We start from the raw sequence: 20,142 nt of genomic DNA, 5'->3' as shown, positions 1-20,142 counted from the left end.
GTTTGGGCTGCTCAAAGCACAGCCCAACTTTCTCCTGAAAGGATGGAGAAAACCAAGGGCATTTTTTTGCATTGTTCATTTTAATTTTTTTTCAAGTTCAGAGAGAAAAAATGGCCCTTCTCTTAAAGAAGCTTTTTCTGATGAGCGTTTCAACGAAAAATGGGAAGAAGCCAGAGATGCAGCATCCTACCAATGGGAACATGCTGCAGGGGTTGGCTGTGCCATGGCCCATCAGCCACCCAGCCCCTTGTGGAAGGCACCAAAGGGACCACAATAACAGGGCAACATGAGGAAAAGAAAAAAGCCAAAAGGAAGCACGTAAGACTCAGGCTAGACGACAAGGAAATAATTTATTTCCAGATCCCAGAAAGACCTTGAAAAAAAAAATACCAAGGGTGAGGAAATCAACCTTCTAAATTCATCTGGGTAGAGAAACAAAACGGAAGGGACTCCATCAGACACGGTGGCAGCTGCCAGCTCCTCCTGCGGGGCGGGCAGGGGGTGCGGGCACCGCGTGTTTGCAGGGGGACAGAAACTAAAACGCAAGCGTGAGTGCATGCGCGCCGCGGAGCACGGGCTGCTCAGGGATGGGAGAACCCACACGAAGGTTGCTGAACACGGACCCTGTCAGAGCCCATCTCCTAGGACAGAGCCCTGCTATTGCACAACACTTGGCTAGAGGAAGGGCCAGTGCAGGGGCACAGCTCTGCAGCCCAGAGGGAAAACATGAACACATTCCTGAGGAAAGAGAGGGATTTCTCCGTTCTCCTGCTTGGAGGCGCGGGGTGTCGCGTGCTTGAGACGGCGTGGCCAGAGCTGGCACTCCAGGACCCTGCTGCCTCCCCAGCATCATCACAGTGAACCAGCAGCACGCTGGGCACAGGTGCCAGCCACAGCACCAACGCCTCCTCGGAGGGACCAGAGAGGCCCTGAGGGGCTCCTGGTCCCAGTGTGAGCCACGCTGGGGCTCTGCACAGGGGCCGTGGTGGCAGTGGCAGGAGCAGCTGAGGGCAGGCACTGTGGCAAAGCCAGGTCCTGTCCCTCTCCGCTGCCAGGTCTCGTGCTGCAGCCAAAGGAACAACGCCAGCAGCTGGGAAGCAACACACAGAAAAAAAATGGACACGCGTGTACATTTACAGTTAAACCTTCTCCAAAGGGAGAAAACAGTGTCTGTACTTCAACTAAAAGGACAAACCCAATGACAAGCCCAGGATGTGTCAGGCCTTGGGAGACCGTATCAGTTACCTATCAATGATAGAATTGATTTTTTCCCAACATGAACAGATAAGGAGCTGCACCAGCCAGGATGGCCTGAGGTGCTGTGCAAGGACATCACTCTACAGGCTCTTCAGTTTTCCCTGTGGTAGCTGGCAGGCTGGGAAGGCAGTGGGCACCCGGTGTTTTTCTCCAGCATCACCTGCAGCCTAAGGAGCACTGGCACATCCCACTGGCATCTTCCTCACCTGCCTCCCAAACCCAGGAATTACATGCAAAAGCAGTCCTGCTGGGAGCTCATGCTGGTTTGCTGCAGGATACTGTGCTGGGGTGGGGACACCCTGGGTATCCTGAGGTGTCACAGATGTGCTGCCCAACCTGCATCCAGCTCAGCCCCAGAGCTGTGCCAGCATGTTCTGGCCTCACACACATCTCCTTGGGATGGCTGTTCTGTTGCTAATGGTGATGCTCTGCTGTCAGCTGGGTGCAAGCAGGAATTATTCTTCCCAGCCACGGGCTGGGGTTCTCCTGCAGCCTGCAGCAAGGTCCTGCATGGAATGCAGCTCTTCCCCTGCCACTGTGGGCCAGGGAGCACTGACGTCCTGCCTGCTGCCCTGTGCAGCTCGCACCATTTGGTGACAACCAGTGCCTGGCTGGGAGCCCTGCAAACGCCAAGTCCTGTGTGAGGGGCTGGCAGAGCCCAGCTGGGGGTGCTGCTCTGTGCCCCTCCGATGGCCCTCCCCAGCACTGCAGCTGCTCTGGCCCAGGCCACAGCATCTGCCTCGGTGACAGGTGGGACATCCCCGTCTGCCACTGGGGCTGTGGGGCACACCAGGACTTCACAGACAATGTCTGCCGTGCAGGGAGGGTTTGGGATCCCCTTCACATCACCAGCACCTCTGTGATCACAAGACAGGGGCAAAGTGATTGCAGCACGGAAAGGAAACCTGGTTTGAGGTGAGCAGCCACTCTGCAGGATGTGATCCCAGCGTGGCACCGTGCCTGCAGCCGGGGGCTACTGAGAGCCCCACAGGGAGCAGAAGGAAGACTTCAAAAAGCAAGTAAACTTAGGAGGGGGAAATCTGAACAGAAGTTAAAAGCTTGTTTCCCTCAGCAAGGAAAGCTCTTAAAGAAATCAAAGCTCTTCAAATGCTCTGACTCAAGTGACAAAAACAATTTAGACAACAAAAGGCTCCCGGTTTGCTCTTCCTCTCCTGGATGGGGATCACCGAACAGATCTATTTAAATGATAATTTGTGGGGGAGAAACCCTCTCCAAACCCTCTTGAATTAGATTTTCTCCTTCTTAAGTCAATGCTAGTGCTTTAATGGAGACTGGCTTTGAGGAGATGAGGACGCCCCGGTGGTGGCTCCTCCGGGCTCCCCGGGCGGGTTGGAGCCCAGCCGGGCCGAAGGCAGCTGCAGAGGAGCGGTGGCGGTGCAGCCCCTCGCCGGCAGCCCACGATCCCCGTGTGCCCCTCACGCCTGAGCCCCGGTCCCGGAGGTGGCCAGAGGGGCAGCTAGGACTCCTCGCTGTCCTCGTCGCCCCTGCGCCCCGCGTACAGCGCTGCCAGCTGCCGGAATCGCGGCCCCCAGCCCCCCAGGTAGGAGAAGTCCTGCTCCGAGCCGCTGGACCAGGTGTTGATGGAGCTCAGGGAGGGCACTGGGGAGTCCGAGCCCTCGAAGGCATAGGTCTGGAAAGAGTCATAGGGCGGCACAGAGAGGTCCTCATCCGCCTGCTCCACCTTCCTGCAGATGTAGTCTCTGAACACAGAGAAGTCCAGGTCTGGGCTCTGCACCCACTGTGGGAGGGCGTGGAGCTCGGAGGCTGGGTTTCTGCCTGGGCCCCCCTCTCCTGGCCCCCCACCTCCATCACCGCCCTTGATCTCACTGAAGTCGTAGAGGCTGCGCAGGGCTGACATGTCATAGGCCTCTGTGTCCTGCTCACCGCCTCCTTCGTCGTTGTACTTGATGACATTGTCCCTCATGTCCTCGTCATCCTCAGAGGTCAGGTGGCTTTTGTGGTGCCGCTTCAGCGTGAGGATCAGAAGGACCAGCACTGGGAAAGGAAGAGACAGTCAGATAAACACAGAGTTTCAGGATGCTGTGCTCCCATGGGGCGAGGATGACCCCTGCTCGGTGGCAGGGGGAGGCACAGCACCCCTGGCACAGGGAGCCCTGCCGGGAGGCCAGACGGTTCCCATCAGCCAGGCTCATCAAGCAGCAACCTTGCTCTGTACTGGCTTGAAGACAGGTTTGCCCGGGCTCCAGGGCAGCCCAGGAGCTTCCTTTGCCATGCAGCACGACCACCGAGACAGGAGGGAGCGATGGATAAACACACAGCTGGATAGACAAACGGATGGGTTGTGCAGATGATGAGCAGGAAAAGGGGGTGTGTGATTCACAGTAGCAGCCAAATATTGTGTGGGTGAATGTGGAGCAGATGGCACAGAGCCTGAGCAGCGAGCCACAGCTGTGTCCTGGATCATAATCCATTCAGCCCATCACCTTTAAAGCACTGATGTGCACTTTATTTGTCTGGGCAATTAGGCAGAAATTTGTTTGCACTGCGTTGGATAATGAAACCAGTGTAAAGTGCACCCTGTGGGAAAGGGTCTTCTGCACGGAGATGCAGCAGGAGACAGGGAGTGGAGCCATGCCAAGGAGACCTCACCAAATGATGTGCTGCCTCCCACAGCTGTCTGGACAGCCCTTGGAGCCAGCCAGGAGCCAGCTCTGGGGCCAGAGAGAGCTCTCAGCAGCTGCATCCATCAACTGTCCTGTGCTAAACCTGAGGGCACTGCAACATCCCCCGTTCAGAGCCCCTTCCCACATGCACACAAGCACCCACTCCCCATGCCCAGCAAAGCTTGTGCCAGTGTGCCAGTGGCAGGCAGCAGCATTCCCAGGATACAGGTGCTGACCTAGACAGCGCTCTGGTTTGACCACAGCCCAGCTCTGCATCCCGCCCACACACACACGCTCTAACACTGACCTTTTGAGGGAAGAGCACACCTGTGTGCCCCACACCCAGCAGCCCTGCCCACACGCTGGGAACACACAGCCCCATCTGCTGTGAGGCGCCTGCTGTGGGCACAGCATGGCAGCTGGCAGGCAGCTCGTGGCTCCTGCCTGTCCAGGCAGGGAGCGAGCCAGCAGCTCTCCAGGCTCTGCTGGGCAGCACCACGCCTGCCTGGCACAGGGAACTCTGCTCTGGCTGCCTTGTGGAGCCCAGCACACATGAGCTGTGGCAAACATGGTCCCCCCAAGCAGGGGCTGAGGTTCGTGCCCCCCATGCTGCAGCTCCCAGGGAGGAGACAGATGCAGAGAAGGCTGCTCTGTGCCCACAGCTCTGTGCCCACAGCTCTGTGCCCACAGCTCTGTGCCCACAGCACCTGCCTGCACACATTCACGTGATGCTGATGGAGAGAAGCTGGCACAGGACAGGGAGGACTCGGGGGACAGGGAGGCACTCACCGACCAGAATGAGGACACAGACCAGCAGCGCGATGAGGGCGCCGGGGCTCAGCGTGGCTGACACGACGTAGGCTGTGCTGTTGCAGGACTGGATGGCCCCGCTGCTGTCACAGCCACACACACGGATGGTCAGAGTCCCTGTGCTGCTCAGGGCTGGGGGCCCACTGTCCACCACCAGGATGGGGAGCAGGTACACATCCTGCTCCTGGCGGTTGAAGCCCACTCTCTGTGTGTGCACCGCTGCCGTGTTGTCTGCAGGGAACAAGCAAAACCACAGCAAAGTCACCCCCACATCACAGCCTGCAGCACCTGCCAGAGCTCCTCCATGCTCTGGGTGAACAGCAGCTACTCCTGCACCACCTCCAGCAGCTATCCTGAAAGAGCCTCGGGTCTTCCTCTCCTCCATCACAAGGACCCAGCTCACTGCAGAAGCCCTGCAGCCTGTGCCTGAACATGGGCAGCTCCACTCCTGCACTTTCCCCTTTGCCAGCAGCACCTCAGAGCCAGCCTGGCACCTCCTTTGTCACTACACCTGGGAGTGAGCCTGGCACAGGAGCAGCAGCACGAGTGCCTGAACCATGCTGACAAACAACGCAGGCGGCACAGAGAGAGGGGGAAAGCTTCCAAAAGACCCTCTGAGAGTGGCACAGAGTCAGGATAAAAATCAATTGCTGACATGTACACAAGAGCAGACAGGGTCTGCAGGTGGCACTGAGACTGCAAGAGCAGACACTGCTTCTTCCAAAGCCAAAAGCCATGAGTGAATGGTCCTGCCTCAGTCGGAGGGCCAGATAACCCTGTAATCCTCTGTAACTCCTGAAGGAGTAGGCAGTTGCTTCCAAGCTTCCCAGCCAAGTCAGGCAACCTCCTCCCCATCTGCTTACACCCTGCTGCTTCAGGGGCTCAGCTGGCACAGCACAACTCGTTAAGATCCCATTAACACAGACACTCATGGGACCCTCCAGGGACCTGGTGCCAGCAATGAACCCAAGGAACAGCTGCTGCCAGCCAGGAGCAGGGAGGGAGGGCAGGGACAGGGACTGACACTGCGACTGACTCCCTGCTCAGGGGTGCTGCAGGCTGCCAGGCAGCAGCAGCGTGGGCAGGGTGAGGCTGAGCAGCAGGTGACAATTGGAGGCAGGTGTCACAAGCCACTGCTGACTGTCTGCAGCCTTTATCTAATAAACCATGGATTGGCCCACTCACAGCAAGGTGCTGGTGTCTGCAGACTCTGCTCATCAGACCTGATTTATGCCAGACCATCCCCTTTCTCTATGAATTAACTCTTCCACTGGAAAAGACATGTACTGTAACATGGCTCTTGGGCTGCTGCCATCACGGAAATTGCTGTATGGATTGGGTGCTGCATGAGAGCACACAGGGCATGGTGGGGACAGGAGGTGAGCCAGGATGGAAAATCTGCTGGTCAGCCAGGAAGCAGATCCCAGAGATTCTGTGTGGCAGCCAGGGCACAGCAGAACACAGATTCCTGTCCTGTGGGACACTGCCACTGTGGCTGAGAATCCTGGAGCAGCATGTGGCAGCAGCACCATGGCAACGGGGCACAGGTGTCAGGGGAAACAGGGGAGCACTGGCCCCTGGGTGAAGGAGGCTGAACTAAGCGTGGTGGCAGCAACATCTCAGAGCTGCTGGTGGCCTACCAAGGATGAGCTATGGAAAAAAAAAAAATTGTTATGCAAATAGTTTGCACAAAGGTAATGAGATCTCATTTGGTGCTGGTCCCCCCTCCTTGCTGCAGTGTAGCAGAGGGATATAAATAACATTAATGGCATTATCTCAGCAAGAGACCAGGACTAACTCCTAGCCAGCCCAGGTAAAAGTAAGCCTCAGACACCTGGATCAAGTGGAGATAAAACCACAGGACAGAAAGGACAGATGAAAGTGCTGGAAGAGAGCAAGGCTCCAGGCACAGTCCAGGAAGGTCACCTTTGCTGTCATTGTCACACCAGCCTGGGGTTGGGGTCAGATCCTGGCTCAGAGGATCCCTGAGCACACAGCCCTGCAGCTCAGCCCACCCATCACACAGGGCTGAGGGAACACAGTGCTTGGGAACTCCCCCAGCTGCTCTTCGGCACTGTGTAAACACAGGGGCAGCACCAAAGCTCTCTGGAAATGCAGCAGGAGGCTGGCAACTCCCTTCTGTTTACAGCCAGCTCCAGCTCCTGCTAGGGACCTGCGACAAGGCATGCTGTATTTTTAGAAGCAGTCTCTAGAAACCAAGGGGAACTACAAATGCAAGTGGCAGAGGGGCAGACACCAACCTCAGCTCAGCCCAGACAGTTTAGGCAGCCTGGCACCACTGAAAAAGAAATATTGCCACCCACCAAGTCAAAATAAAGAATGTGGTACTTAAATTTAACAGCAGCATGACAGGCAGGTCTGCTCAGAGAAACCTCGCCTCAGGAAGGGGCTGTGACCCAAAACTTGATGCAAGGGAGCAACAAAAATCACAACTACAAACACTGCTTTAAACATCATGAAACTATATTTTATCTCCTGAAAAGGGTGGCAGGAGATAAAATCCCAGGAGGGAGATGCACAGAAATGTCTCATGCACACTGATGAAACTGCTCACCAAGGCTCGACAGCCAGAGCCCAGCCTGGCAGGGACCTCTGGTGCTGAAATGGCTCCACCACCTGCCCCCCACCACCATGAACTCTTCTCTGCTGGGTGTTTGCACCCCTTACTCACAAACCTCTGTGCTCCCCTCTGAGATACTCCAAAAAAAGTGTTCTGCCATACGATTGTAATCCTTTTGATCACAGATCTGGGAAAATTTTGCCTAGATCTTGGAATGTACATCCTATAAAATGCAACCTCCTACAAAACAATTGCCATTTCTCTTGGTGCAGTTGTTTCTTTACATGTAGCTGACCCACAGCAGCTGCTTTGGGATGTGTCTTGGTGCAGATTTGTTTGCCTTGGCACAGCTCAGGCAGCCCTGGCCCTGCAGCCCTGGTGTCTCTTCCTCTGCAGCAGCTTCCTGCCAAATCCATTTCTGGGGTGATGAGCTGAGGAGCAGTGCTGCTGAGGAGCAGCACTGGAATGTGAGCAGACGTTAATCCACAGCTTTCCTGCACAGACGAAGCTGGGTCTTCACCCTTGGTTTCCTGCCCAGTCCCCACAAAGCTGCACCTTCTGCTGCAGCCATGCTGAGTGTCCTCTGATGCCCCAACCTTTTACTATCACTGCTTTCTTGCTGCACAAATTGACATTTTCTTCATAGGTTTCCACTGCCACCGTCACTCTGAGCACGCAGTGACATTATCCTGTGTTACATCACATCACCTTGCGTGACAGGGCAGGAGATGGCCCCTCTGTCCACCTGAGGAGCAGGACTTTGGACAGGGCAGGAACTGACATGAGCTGAACACACAGGGACTCATCAATACTGCCCTAAGAGGAAAGTTTGGGAAGTCAATATACTCTGGTGGTAGCCTAATGTCACTAGGAATAATAAAATAATTAAGTCCCCAGATTCCCTCTCCAAAGAGGCTCTTGGAAGCCTTGAAGATAGAACTAATAAATCCTTCTCATAACTCAATCTCAAACAGTGCTAGCAGAGCAGGAGGGATTTTGATGTCCCTTCCCTCTCCCACACTCACAGGGCCCTGTGAGCATCCACCTTCCCCTTCTCCAGCAGCTGCTCTGCTGCACCAGAGCCTGGGAACACCGGGAGGAGCAGCAGCACCCGGCTGGGCCTGCAGGCACACTGCTGCCAGAGCTGCCCAAGGGAGCAGACCTCCTCCAGCATTAGGTGGTGCAGCTGGTAGAAGAAACATCCTGTTTTTCCTTTCTGCCTCTTCCTTTTTTTCAGTTCTCTGGGTACCAGGCCACAGCACCACTGCTGCTCCTTCGCTGTTTGCTCAGCCCCGAGGAGGTTTGATGCTCTTTTACACACACACCCCAACCCTGCCCCAGTCAGACGAGCATCTGAGCTGCTTGTGCTGAGAGGGGCATCCCTGCAGGGCTCCAGGAGGCTTCCTTTATCCTCAGGCAATCCTCAAATCCTAACATTTTGCTTTTGATTGTTAGGATTTTCAGATCTTCTATCACCCATTACACACTCTTAATGAGACCTGCAGAGAGTTTAGACATCTGCTTGCAGAGCCCTTGAGCCCTGGAGTCAGAAGCTCCATGTGTCCCTCCATACTACCTAGCACTCCTTCCAGGTTGCTGGGCAGGGATGCTTTCTACCATCCCTTCCAACACAATTAGCACTTCTTGGAGAACATGATTTCAGGCTTTAATTGCCTTTGATCCTGCTGTAATCAATTTTATTAGGCCAGAAAGATCCAGCAAAAGGTGAGTTAGGAAACAAGAGGATGGTGAATGCCTTTGGAATGGCACCAGCTGGATTTTAACATGATCAGCTTCTCTAATTCCATCTCTTCCTTTAGTCACTCCCTATGATGGGCATCTTCCTCCTGGATGCTTGCTGTTGTTACCACAGGTGACATTTATTCCTTGTCTGATGAATCAGGAAGTGTGTGAGCACTCCCTCAGACAGAGCAAAACGATGGAAAGAGAGACACCAACATGCAATGGGGCTGTTTCCAAAAGCCCAGCTCTTGCCAACCACCTGTAACTCAGCTATGTGGTCACCTGCAGGGACACCCTTGGCTTTTGCATCTCCAACCCAGAGCCAGCACAGCTCCGTGTGCTACACCCAGGACTCCTGGAGGACCCCAACTGTGCTGGCAGGTCACAGCCCCCCAGGCTGCCCCCAAGCAGCCCCACCATGCCAGATGCTTCTGCCCTGCCCCACTGCTCCAGGAGCACTCCCAAGTGGGTGCTGGTCCCCACCCTGCTGAGAACAGTCACTCCCTGAGGTGGCTTTCTGGTGCCACAGAGGAGCCAAGTGAAGTAGGTGCAAAGCAAAAGAGAGGATTTAAGCAAAGGCTTAGAGAATCCATCTGTGCTGACATCCATCAGTGTCACTCCTTGGCTGCAAAAGCAATATTTATAAATCACGTTTCAAAACTGGCTACAAATTTGTACAAAGAAACAGATGGGCCGGTGGTAGCAGTTTGTCACCACTGATATTTGCACGGGGGAGTAGAGACAAGTGCAAGAGGGGTGAATGCAGGAGAGGGAAGCAATGGGGATGCAAGGGAGCATGTAGCAAGGACACCTACGAGAGCAGGGGCAAAGGTGAGTGTATCCAGGATAGTTGATGGACTGGAGAAGGGGGCAGAAATCAAAGGGAGGGAGATGGCACCAAGGCACCCCATTAGAAATGAGGGGTGCCTCCATCTGCCACCGACAGCCACCTCCGCTTGCTGTGGAAGACAGCACTGCTCAGCAATTGGGAGGGTCTCCAAACACTCTGGGAATAACCCTGCAGCAACAACACTTGTTTTCCCAAGAGCAGGAGGCGGGAGGTGATGCCAGCTTTTACTCATTTTATGCAGTGTTACACCACACAAAAAGCTCCAGGGATCGTTTAGCACAAAGAGCTACCCCGTGCCACAAGAGCCTCATCCCACTCAAGAGAGCAGCAGCTCTGGAGGAGATGGTGGCACACGTGTCCTGCATCTACTGCAAAGCCAGCTCTTGGGCCACTGCTGGCAGACCCCCACACAGAGCCAGGGAGCCAAGCAGCCCCTGCTAAGCCCCAGACAGCCCCAGCCTCATGCCCTGCCAGACGAGCAAAACAGCGGTGGTGGCTCTGGGATGGCAACTGGCCGTGGCAGACACCGTGGCCCAGACCTCGGAGCCTCATGAGAGTCTGGGCAGGGATGGACACCTGGCTGTAGCTCAGCGTGTTCAAGCACATTTTCATAAGGCTTTTCAAGGAAAGTGTGGGAAGTTAATCGCTGGGTGTGGGGCAAAATCTTGCTGAGGATTAAAGCCTGTTTACATGATAAGAAGCAAAGGTCTTCTGAACAGCTGCCCTTAAGCAGAGAGGGAGAGACTCAGGTCAGGGACAGCTGTGCTACTCAGGACACAAAGCAATATCCAGCTGTGCTACCATCACATCTGAAGCTTTTCCATTTTGACTATCCCTAATAATGCTGAACCAAACTGAGCAAGCAGGATCTTACGTCAGCAGAAGGCTCCTGTGATAAGCTCAGAACAAACTAAACCAGGCTTTTGACAGATAAAGCTGCAAAAGCAGAGAAAGGGAATGGTTTTAAAAGAAAACCCAACCAAAACCAAAGAAGAATTTCAATGTGGTCTGCTGGGCCCTGTGACAAGCATGTACACATGTGGCTGAAGAAGGTCCCAGTATCTACAGGAGACCCTGCTGTACCTATTGCTACAATCAGGACCTAAATTCACCCTAAACACCAACCAAAAATAGGAAGCATCCTGATAACTATTTCTCTGGATTGCTATTGTCTACACAAATGCAGCCTGACCTGACAGCTTGCAAAATCCAACAGCTGCCAGGCTCAGCCAGCAGAACCTGCATGGCACCCCATCACTCACAGCAGCATCGAGTCACTCAGGATGAGCTGCTGAGCTCAGGGATGCAGAGAATCCCAGAGCTGCTCAGAGGAACAGACAGGCTCTGCCTAGCTGCCTGTCCTAAAGGAGAGGACGAGCCCCAGGAAACAGAGAAACTGCATCCCAGAGCCACCACCTCACAGGGAATCAGGCTGTGCAGGCTGTGTCCCAGAGAACCCACCATGGCTGTGGGCTGGCTACAGCATGGCCCCACTGCCTCCCAGGGCTCTGGAGCTGTTCCCATTTGTCAGGGGCACAGGGCTGGCCAACACATAGCAGCCCCAAGATGACCCATGCTCCAGGATTTACCTTGGAGAGGATAAATCATAACGCTCAAAATGGGAGCGTGTTCATCTATAAATCCACATCATCTCCCTGCCTAGAGGCAGGTTGGAGATTTCCCATCAAGAAAAGGACTGAGAGCCCTGAAAATACCAAAGGCTTAACCAGACAGCACGAGAAGAGCTTTGTAGCTGCTTGCAGCAAGGAATAAAGCTGGCAGAGCCTCCTTGAGGAAATCCAAGCTGTTAGCTTGATCAGTGCCACCATTTCAGGTTGACAAGAAGCTCTGCACCATGCCTGAAGCACCCAGAGCTGGCACAGAGAGACCATAACCCACCTCCCTGTCCATGGCCAGAGGTGCTGCTCAGCCTGAAGGATGCTGGGCCAAGGGTACAGCAGGACTTACCCTGGATATCCAGCAAAGAGAAATGGTGGTTGTTGGTGGCTTCAGGTGCCAACGTGAAGTAGAAACGGTGGCCGCTCTGAGGCTCATCCCGGTCCACAACGCTGATTGTCTGGATCAGCTGTGGGGAGAAGGCAGAGGTGAGCACCAGAGCTGCTCCCACAGCCTCTCCCAGGGTCCCATGTGCAGGGTCCAGCCAGCAGCATCACCGGCTGCAGCCAGAGTGGGATGAGCCTTCAGCCCTGCACCAGGGCTCAGTGGCACCAGCAGAGCAACTCTCACTGTCACAGGGGCTGCACAGGAAGACTCTCAGGCAGAAGGGGACAGATGGGCAAGCTGGCACTAGTCCAGAGTGCTGCCTGCAGCCCAGGACCAGGGCTGGGGGTCTCTCACTACCTGGCCTGGCTTGGCATCCTCACACACAGCAGCTTCATAGGGCGTGGCAAGCTCAGGTGGATTGTCATTGACGTCCAGGATTCGGATACGGAGAGAGGCCCTCGACACCTGGGAGTGGTTATCTGAAACAGAAAGAGAAACAGAGCTTCAAGACAAAGGTCCAGCTGCTGCTATCAGGGAACAAACCTCTCATCCCCATCTGCCCAGAGGCCATCGTGGCTGCTGCCAGCACTGCACCTCTGCCTGCCTGTGGCACAGACTGTCTACAGGACAGCAGCACCTGTAGAGCATGCTTCAGCCTCACTGCACCCTGCAAAAGAAGCCCAGCCGCTGGGCTGTGTGCCAAGGACTCCGGAAACACCACCTGATCTACCCCTGGAAAACTAGAGCAGCCCAAAGCTAGTCCCAGCCATAAGGCTCAGGATCTGTGCTGCAGCAAAACGGCACCAAAATGGGACAGAAAACTTGGATGTGAGATCCCCCTCTGACCTGGATCCTGATCCATAGGTGCTTGGGACTGGCAGCAACATCTGAGAGCCATCAGATGGAGCTGGGATGTGAAACAGCTGCATCAGCTAAGGGCACAGCTTGGTGGTGAGATCTGTCTGTCCACCTCTGCTGTGCACAGGTGTCCCAGGGTCAAATGTGCCCCACTGAGGCACGAGGCTCCTGCCCAGGGACTCAGGCCTCTTATGCTGACCCTGGGTTTTTGTTGCCATTGCAGCCTAAAGTTAAACACAGTCCCATCCATCAGCTGGCACGAGGGGGTCACGCAGTAAGACTGAGGGCAGCCCCCTCTCCCTGGCACTCACCAGCCCAGCCTCACACAGGCAGTGGTCCTGGGGACCCCCCTCCCCTGGGGCTCACTCTGCACGTGGGATGGGGCAGCATTTACACCTCCACTCACTGCAGCGTCACTGAGCTGCAAACACTGCCAAGGGACACTGAGCCTGTGCCATAGGATTATAAATCACTCTGGAGGGCCTGATGTTTGCTGAAGCACCTCATATATCTCCAGAAATGAGAACTCCCTCTTACTCCATCTCCTTTGTTTTACCCAGAGGCTGCACCTGTGACAGAACTAATGCTTCTCTCCACGCTCAGACAGGAGTTCTGCCTGTTTGTCTATAACATTAATACTGGCCCCAACAGATCAGGTGGGGGAGGACCCAGGGGAGAGGAGATTTAGCGCTGCTCCATAATTAGCCAGGAATCTAAGCCCCCTCCCCAGAGCTGCCTTCACCCGGTTCTCACACTATCACTCCCTCTCACCCAGACCAGCTGCTCTGGTGATTAGATAGTTGTTTTTGGGGGAGGGAGGCTGAAGTCGTGACTAAAAGCCTAGAACTATGTGTTATTTTAAAAGGCATATTGGTGCAGTGAAATTGCTTGCAGGAAGAGAGAAAGGGGGAGGCAGCAGGGTGAGAAGGGAGCCCAGGGAGGCGGTGGGGTGTGTGCTTGATGCCCACAAATGAGCAGGAAGAGAAAGGGTTCAGTTCCTGCAAGAAGGAGGATGACAGCGTTTCATCACCCCCTCTTCAACCCACAAGGAAGACAGATAACCATCCCTGCTGCTCAGCTCTGGAGCAGGCTGAGATTGCTGAGAGAAGGACAAGGAAAGGCAGAAAGAGAGGAGAGGAAGTAGAGCCTGAAAGGAGGAAGAATCCAGGAACCCAGCTCTTTCTCTTCCTAACTAACCAGAGGAAGAGCTCGTCCCTTAGTGCCCCACAGTGTGGGAGCCAGCTGCAAGCAGGAACCCATCCCAGCACTGCCAAACCCTCCCCAGGAGCTGCTGGGATGGTGCGTGCCAGCTCTGGACATCCAGGTGATCCTGAGCAAAGCAGCTTCTCTTCGAGACCACCTCCCCCAGCCCCTGAGGAGGGATGGGATCAGTGTGTTGAGAGCCAGGCAGAAGCACAGGGCTGTGCTTGTCCCCAGCTCCAGCCGTGGCTGCCAGGAGCGGGGTCACATCCCTGCCTCAGCACAGAGCTGGGACCTGCACCGACCCCTCCCGAGCCAGGGCTCACGTCCTGCTTCCCTGGGCACAGCTCTGAGACAGTGACCTTTCTAAATGCACCCTGTCATAAAAAAACTCCCCTTCTGCCCTTCCAAAACTGCTGAAGCCTGAGGCTCATGCTCACTCCTGGCTCAGTGACAGGGTCAAAATTTGACGTGTCCAGGAACATCAAGGTTAGAAAGGCAACTGCTGCACTCTTGTCTACCTTTCCAGTGAGGCACACATCAGCTTCTTTTTTATTTTGGCTGTACAATGTATATTTGAAAGTTTCTCAATGCTTTATCAACTTCCCTCATCCTTTGAGCCAGTACCTGGATTTACAGGTGGAAAAAAATGGAAAATGGTTGGATGTATTCGAAAGAAGTTATCTTCAAAACATCTGAAATATGTTTTTTGTAACAGTGGCATAAACTGATATTATGATGGTCAGAAGGGTGATTGAGAATGCTGGAGCATATCTGTGATGAAAGGCACAAAGCACTCAACCAACACAGGATTCACATCTGTGAGGTGAGAAACTCTGGCCTGTGCTTTTTCTACCTGTGTGCATGCACCCAAAATGCGCCAGCACAGGAGCAAAGGCTCAGCAGGCAGGTCCCAGTGCCAGAAAGAGAAGCAGAAAGGATGGGTGAGGCTGTGGTGTGGGTACCTGCCCTGGCAGGGCTCTGTGAGGGGCACCTGGCCCGTGACTGAGGCGAGGGCAGCACGTGCTGGCTGAGGGCACCCGGAAGGGAAAATAACCATCTTCCATCGCAGCGTCTCTCCTCGGTATTCCAGCTCAGCTGACTGACATGCAAATTAGTTTAATTATTTCTTCTTCTAAAATAAATTATATTTTGCAGTGGCTGCAATATGTTGTGTCAGGCAAAATTACATTCAATATTTTTAAACTAATTGATGTCAGCCTTGAGAAAACCTGATTGACAGCAGTGAGAAAACTAGGCTGCTACCTAAACGCTTTCCTAAATTAAAATTAAACATGCCGTTTTTCTGCATTTCCTTCAGGAGCTGGAATGCTATTAATCTGAAAAGACTGAGGAAAGAGACATGGAAAACACACAGAAGAAGAGGGAGATGCTGGAAGCACAGCCATGCAGTATGGGAGCTCCAGGCTGGTGACTGGCAGCTGCCTTTGCCAACATGGGGGGAATTATTTCAGAGCCACTGGAGCTGCTCTGTGTGGGGGACAGAGCTCTGCCCAGAGCTTCCACGCTGCTGCATCTGTGCCTGCCTCGACACAGCCACCAGCGTGGCTCAGGACATGCCAGCCAGACCCCTGCCCAGGTGCCATGTAGCAGAACAGGCAGCACTGGGACAGGACTGGCAGGGATGGGACAGGCAGTGCCAGGGTTCTGGAGCATAAGATGGTCACAGTCCTGCTGCATGGCAACCCTCAGGCCAAGAGTCAAATGCTTCAGGGGAATCTTCATCCACATCCCAGAATATTTCCTTATTTAATTAATCATCTAAGTACATAATCTCAACAGGACAATATGCTCCTCTTAAATATTCCGATGCAAAACACCAACTTGGTCTCTCCCTGAGCTGCAGACAGCTGAGTGCTCACAGGACTGACACCGAGCAGCTCTGGGCAACTGCTCAGCAATGCTGTAGCTCTGCAGCTCCCAGGGATGGGAAGGGATTGACTGGGCTTGGTCACCCCTGCTGTGGCAGGAAAGAAGGGGTCTTGTGGTTTCTGCTGTGCCAGGATACAGCCCTTACTCCTCCAGACCCTCACACAATCTCACAATAAACACTTTGCATTTTTACACCCAAACATCTCCTGTGGAGCTCCAAATCCAGCAAATGCCATTTGTCTTCCTCCCCACACACATCCAAAAGTGCTTAGCAGCTTCTCTGGGTCTGAGGAGAGCCCAGGGGACTGTGGGCAGCCACATGCAGCTGCAGTACCTGGAGCAGACCAGCTCAGGGACACTGCTGGGCACAGCATCCAATCTACTTTTCTGTGTTGACACCAAATCGGTACAACACTGAATTCAAAATTTTTACATTAGTAAGGAAGTCAGAAGAGGAAGGAGTTGAATTTATTCCTCACTATCTCAGCAAATTGGGGGAAGAAAATGCAGAACAGAAGACTGGGATGTGCCACTCCGCTCTCCTGCCCTGACACCATGGCTCTGGGGCACAGGGTGGGTTTGTAGCTGTTGTGCAGCTCCTGCCTGCAAACCAGAGTGCTGATGCCAAGGACAGAGCAGGGGCATGCCAGGGGTATGACTTGTCTGACAGGTGGCTATATGAGAGGCTGGAGCTGAAAACGCAGCCCCCAGCTGGGGAGAAGCAAAGTGGAAGCAGCAGTTAAGCCAAGTAACATAAACGGCTCTCACCTCTCCTGAGTCCTACCCAAACTCAGCAGCATGAGAGTCATTAAATTGCATCCAAACACAATGCTCTGATTAAAGCCAGTCTCCAGCAGGAAGATTTATCATCTCAATTACCAGCAGTGGACACAGCAGTCAAGGCCTCATCATTTTACATGAGCAAAGAGGAAAACAGGAAGAGAATCACTAATATTAGCCCAAGGAAGGTAAACAGCTTGCGAGGGAGATGAAGATTTATCTGTGGAAACGCTTGGCCTGGTCCCAGGCCAGATTAGCTGAACAGCCCCCATGGTTCCTGCTGGCTGCCACACTGCCAGGCCAAACACTCTGCAGGTCCCTGGCCACTCCTGCTGGGGGGGCAGAGCTGCCCTTGCTCCTCACGGCAGCAGTGAGAGCCGAGACAGCTCATGGGCACAGCTGGGCACCTTCTGCAGCTTTTCTTACTGCTTTCAGGGGCAAACACACTGTGATACCCGCAGGTGGGAAATAACCTGGACACGGTCTCTGCTGCAGCAGTGGGCACCAGACAGGGCTCGCCAGGGTGGGGGCACCTCCTGTATGGAGCTGCTCGAGCCCCACGGGCTGCCTGTGGGAACAAGTGCTGCCAGTGGGGCTGGCCAGTGGCACAGCCAGTGGGGCTGGCTGTCCTTCAGCCTGCAGTGGCCAAACCCTGCCCAGGACAGCCCCGAGAGCAGACCAGCAGGGCAGCTCAAGGAGGCCACAGGGATGCAATATCTTGTTGCAATGCACTCCAGGCCATGTAACTGGTGCCATGGGAATCAAGTAGGTCCTGGCACCATGGGAATATAGTGGGTACTGCTTCCCACCAGCCCCAACGAGCGGGGGCACCAGGCACAACCCTGGGCAGCAGGACTCCCACTGGGTATGTTCCATTCCTCCTGCCAAGTTTACATCTCACTGAGGAGAGAGAATATATGACCACTTGCCTCTGATGGAGTTGGTGATGTCCAGCCCTGTGGCATCCAGCTGCACCCCACATGCCCATGGTGAGCACCACAGAGCCCTGCCAGCAGCCCTGGCCCCAGATCCCTGTGTGCCTGCACTGCTGGACGTGCAGCTGCAAGTGTGGAGGCTCCCAGCTGCTGCATTCCCCACTGCTGATCCCACTGCGCCAGGCACAGCTGCTGCATGGCCCCGCTCCCAGAGCCCTCCATCACTCAGAAGGCTGTACCTTTACAACTGCCCTTTCCACCACAGGATTCAGACATAAATTGTACTTTAAATTCAATATCAGTCATTAATATTTCATGATTACAAAACGTTAAGGATAATGTCAGTGGGAAGAATGTCTGGGCAGCTAAAACGGATGAGTCAGAGCTCACCATGGGAGAAGTCAGAGCACTGAAGAGTCTCCCTGGCTTTTGAAGCGATCCACCCTGACAGGCTTCCCTGCCAGAGGGGAGCTGCAGCATTTACTGACTTGTTCTGAAATCCTAGCCACAGTGTGTAAATATTGTCCTTCTGATTCTTGTCACCTCACGTTTCCTCTGGATGCTGAGTTGTGCTGCAATGCTGCCATCCCCTCCTCCCGGCAGAACCTCCCCATGGAGCCCCCAGTACAGGTCACAGCTGGGCAATGGACTGCCCTCCCTGGGACGTGACCAGGCAGGGCTCACTACAGAGAGTGCAGGGGTCACTCCCGTCATCCAGCACAGAGCACTGGCACAGAGAGGGACTGGGATGCACCACAGAGCCACAGATATCCCTTCTGGGCAGTGGGGGTCTGGCCACTGACCCTTCCTCTCCCAGGGCTACAAGGCCTGTACCCTTGTCTGGCCAGAGTGGGTGGCAGGATCTGACCTCTGGGATCCAAGTCAGGCCTTGACTTGGCTCCTTGAACATGAACAGCAGCTTCAACATTCAAGAAGGAGCAAATAAACACTCAGAGCAAAGCCTGGAGAAGGTTTCTGCCCCTAGACAGGCAGGCCTTGGCACAAGTCAGCAGGGATAAGGAGGTGGTCTGCAGCCATAGCAGCTCCCTGGTACCCACTGCAGGGCAGAGGCAGAGCACAGCAGGGCCCAGGCTACCCTGGTGACTTGCACATCCAAAATACGTAAATCTTCAAAGAATATGGCAATGCCTTTCTGTTTCCCAGCATGGTGCCTGGGACATTCTGCTCCCCCAGCCTCTTCCCACTGCTGCAGCCCCAGGACTTCCCTTCCACCCCTTCTGTGCCAAGCCTGCACCACCCCAAGCACACAGGAAGCATCCAGAGCTACACACCCAGGTGCAGGTACAGTGTGTGAACCCCAAACACTGAGAGCTCTGGCAGAAGCAATGCTGACAGTCCTGCAGTGCCACAGGGCTCTGGCTGAGGGGACATCCACCATGTCACAGGACTGATCTGAGGGGAGGCAGGTGATGTGAGCACAGCCCCCAGGGAGCCCCCGGTGCTGCTCAGCAGGTGTGAGTGCAGGCAGCAAGCTGTGCAGGGATGACTGGCAGAGATGGCGCAGAGATAACACAAATTTGATTAGTGTTCATCAAATATACTATTCGACCATGCTCCCTTATTAATGCTCGACTCAGGAAGAGTATTTTTAGGTTGTCTAGGGAGATGTCAGACTCAGTGCTGCTGCATTTATTTTTCCTTTTGACTTCAGTGTTGATTAACACTTGTGTCTTGGCCACCCCTGCAATGACAGCACCCATATTCCTCCTCCAGCCCCACAGACCCTGCCCCACACAGCATTCCTCCATCTCACCTGCTTCCATGGCCAGGACAGTGATGTTGTGCCACCCTGCTGTCTCCCGGTCCAGGACCTTTCCTGTCACAATAGCGCCTGTTTTGGCATCGATGTCGAAGATCCTCTCGGCGTCCGTGCTGCGGTCGATGGCGTACCTGGGAGTGGGCAAAGGGGAATCCCTGAGCAGCTGGAGGTGCCAAGCCCACCCTCACCAGCTGCCCCAGCAGTACTGGAGTCTAACACCACAGGCCCTGTGTCACTGCTCTCCTTGTCCTGTGCTGCAGCATGGTAGAGAAAGGCCATGTTTCTACTGGGCTGCAAGCCCAGAGCCTTCAACTAAAATTAAAGTGCGACTTTTGGTGCATAAAGTAGAAGTGTGCACAGACTTTAGACAAGGGGAAAAACCTACTCTGATGGGAAACTTATGCTTTGGATAGACAGAGCAATACAAAAGCTGTGGGCTGTAACCTCACCTGTGACTCTGGGAAGCTTCAGTGCTGTAGGTTCAGAAAAAGCATGAACCAAACTGAAGGTGGGCACCCCTGCTCGAGGAGCCCATCTCACTTGCCACCCCCTCTGCTGCTCCAGCCACTGCATCCTCCCAGGTGAGACATCCAGAGCGCAGGACACAGTAGGCTGTAAGCCACATCTGCAGACACCTCAACTGCAGCTACAGTGGCACAAAGCACAGGGTCTGAACTGACCATGTGCAACTGGTGCAGCAATCCTGGCAACAGAGCAGTGGGCAGCATCCCTCCATCAGCACATCATGCCAGTAGCCCCAAGATTTGCCCTATTTTGATCTTCTTGTCCCACAAGGAACAGGCTGA

The 20,142-nt window shown here is 54.4% G+C and overlaps 1 protein-coding gene across 1 annotated transcript in view; it reads right to left on the bottom strand.

The window, feature by feature from the left end:
• Positions 1–331: 331 nt before the first annotated feature.
• Positions 332–20,142, bottom strand: part of CDH22 (cadherin 22) — a 76,569-nt gene continuing 56,758 nt past the window's right edge. The window contains exons 8-12 of the mRNA XM_021540884.3: positions 19,331–19,467; positions 12,248–12,369; positions 11,855–11,972; positions 4,692–4,943; positions 332–3,273 (exon numbers count right to left, since the gene is read on the bottom strand). Of these exons, the coding sequence (XP_021396559.1) occupies positions 2,735–3,273; positions 4,692–4,943; positions 11,855–11,972; positions 12,248–12,369; positions 19,331–19,467 (1,168 nt within the window). The 3' untranslated portion in view covers positions 332–2,734. The remainder of the gene's footprint in view (positions 3,274–4,691; positions 4,944–11,854; positions 11,973–12,247; positions 12,370–19,330; positions 19,468–20,142) is intronic.

The sequence above is a fragment of the Lonchura striata genome, chromosome 20 (assembly GCF_050655825.1).
Source record: "Lonchura striata isolate lonStrDom1 chromosome 20, ASM5065582v1, whole genome shotgun sequence".
Taxonomy (NCBI): Eukaryota; Metazoa; Chordata; class Aves; order Passeriformes; family Estrildidae; genus Lonchura; species Lonchura striata.
The sequence above is the reverse complement of the archived record's forward strand: the minus strand, read 5'-3'. Positions and strand labels throughout refer to the sequence as shown.